The sequence below is a fragment of the Procambarus clarkii genome, chromosome 34, assembly GCF_040958095.1.
Source record: "Procambarus clarkii isolate CNS0578487 chromosome 34, FALCON_Pclarkii_2.0, whole genome shotgun sequence".
Taxonomy (NCBI): Eukaryota; Metazoa; Arthropoda; class Malacostraca; order Decapoda; family Cambaridae; genus Procambarus; species Procambarus clarkii.
This window is the reverse complement of record NC_091183.1, coordinates 33,495,855-33,496,962: the sequence shown is the minus strand read 5'-3', so window position 1 is coordinate 33,496,962 and position 1,108 is coordinate 33,495,855. Positions and strand designations below refer to the sequence as shown.

The 1,108-nt window shown below is 42.6% G+C and overlaps 1 protein-coding gene across 1 annotated transcript; it reads left to right on the top strand.

Moving 5' to 3' along the window:
• The first annotated feature begins 216 nt into the window (after positions 1-216).
• Positions 217-816, top strand: LOC138371046 (DNA-directed RNA polymerase II subunit RPB1-like). Its single transcript, XM_069335691.1, has one exon. The coding sequence runs from the start codon at positions 217-219 to the stop codon at positions 814-816; it is 600 nt and encodes a 199-aa protein (XP_069191792.1).
• Positions 817-1,108: the final 292 nt, after the last annotated feature.

Sequence of the window (1,108 nt, the reverse complement as noted above, 5' to 3'; positions counted from 1 at the left end):
GCTAGAAAGATTAATCCATTGCTAGAAAGATTAATCCAAAATTAGGCGCCCCACAGGAAATCGAAGCCCAAGAGCCTTCGATATATGAATATATATATATAATATATATAATATATATAATATATAGGTGAATGTAACGCAGTATTCACCTACAGACACCTATATAAGTTGAATTACACTAGACAGGCCTTACATGAACAGACAAATCATAGCTATATGCCAAATGAGAGGAAGGATAGCATGCGTACACCCGTTGTGTCACCAAATGAGAGGAAGGATAGCATGCGTACACCCGTTGTGTCACCAAATGAGAGGAAGGATAGCATGCGTACACCCGTTGTGTCACCAAATGAGAGGAAGGATAGCATGCGTACACCCGTTGTGTCACCAAATGAGAGGAAGGATAGCATGCGTACACCCGTTGTGTCACCAAATGAGAGGAAGGATAGCATGCGTACACCCGTTGTGTCACCAAATGAGAGGAAGGATAGCATGCGTACACCCGTTGTGTCACCAAATGAGAGGAAGGATAGCATGCGTACACCCGTTGTGTCACCAAATGAGAGGAAGGATAGCATGCGTACACCCGTTGTGTCACCAAATGAGAGGAAGGATAGCATGCGTACACCCGTTGTGTCACCAAATGAGAGGAAGGATAGCATGCGTACACCCGTTGTGTCACCAAATGAGAGGAAGGATAGCATGCGTACACCCGTTGTGTCACCAAATGAGAGGAAGGATAGCATGCGTACACCCGTTGTGTCGGCAACAAGGACAAAATGTGAAAAAATATTACTTTTCAAATATGGTATTTGAAGAGTACACTACATTTTAAACACTGGACACTTTACACAGATTGATTGATTGATAAAGATTAAGACACCCAAAAAGTGGCACGGGCATGAATAGCCCCGTAAGTGGTGGCCCTTTTGAGCCATTACTAGTATCAAGAGCTGATACTGGAGATCTGTGGAGGTGCGACTGCACCCTGCGTGACGGGAGATGTCTCCCGACGACTTTACACAAAACCCTTGCACAAAATATTTGCTAAACTATAAAAAAGTATGAAAAAGTACCAAAAAAGTATATACATTTTTTTATTTAAGTA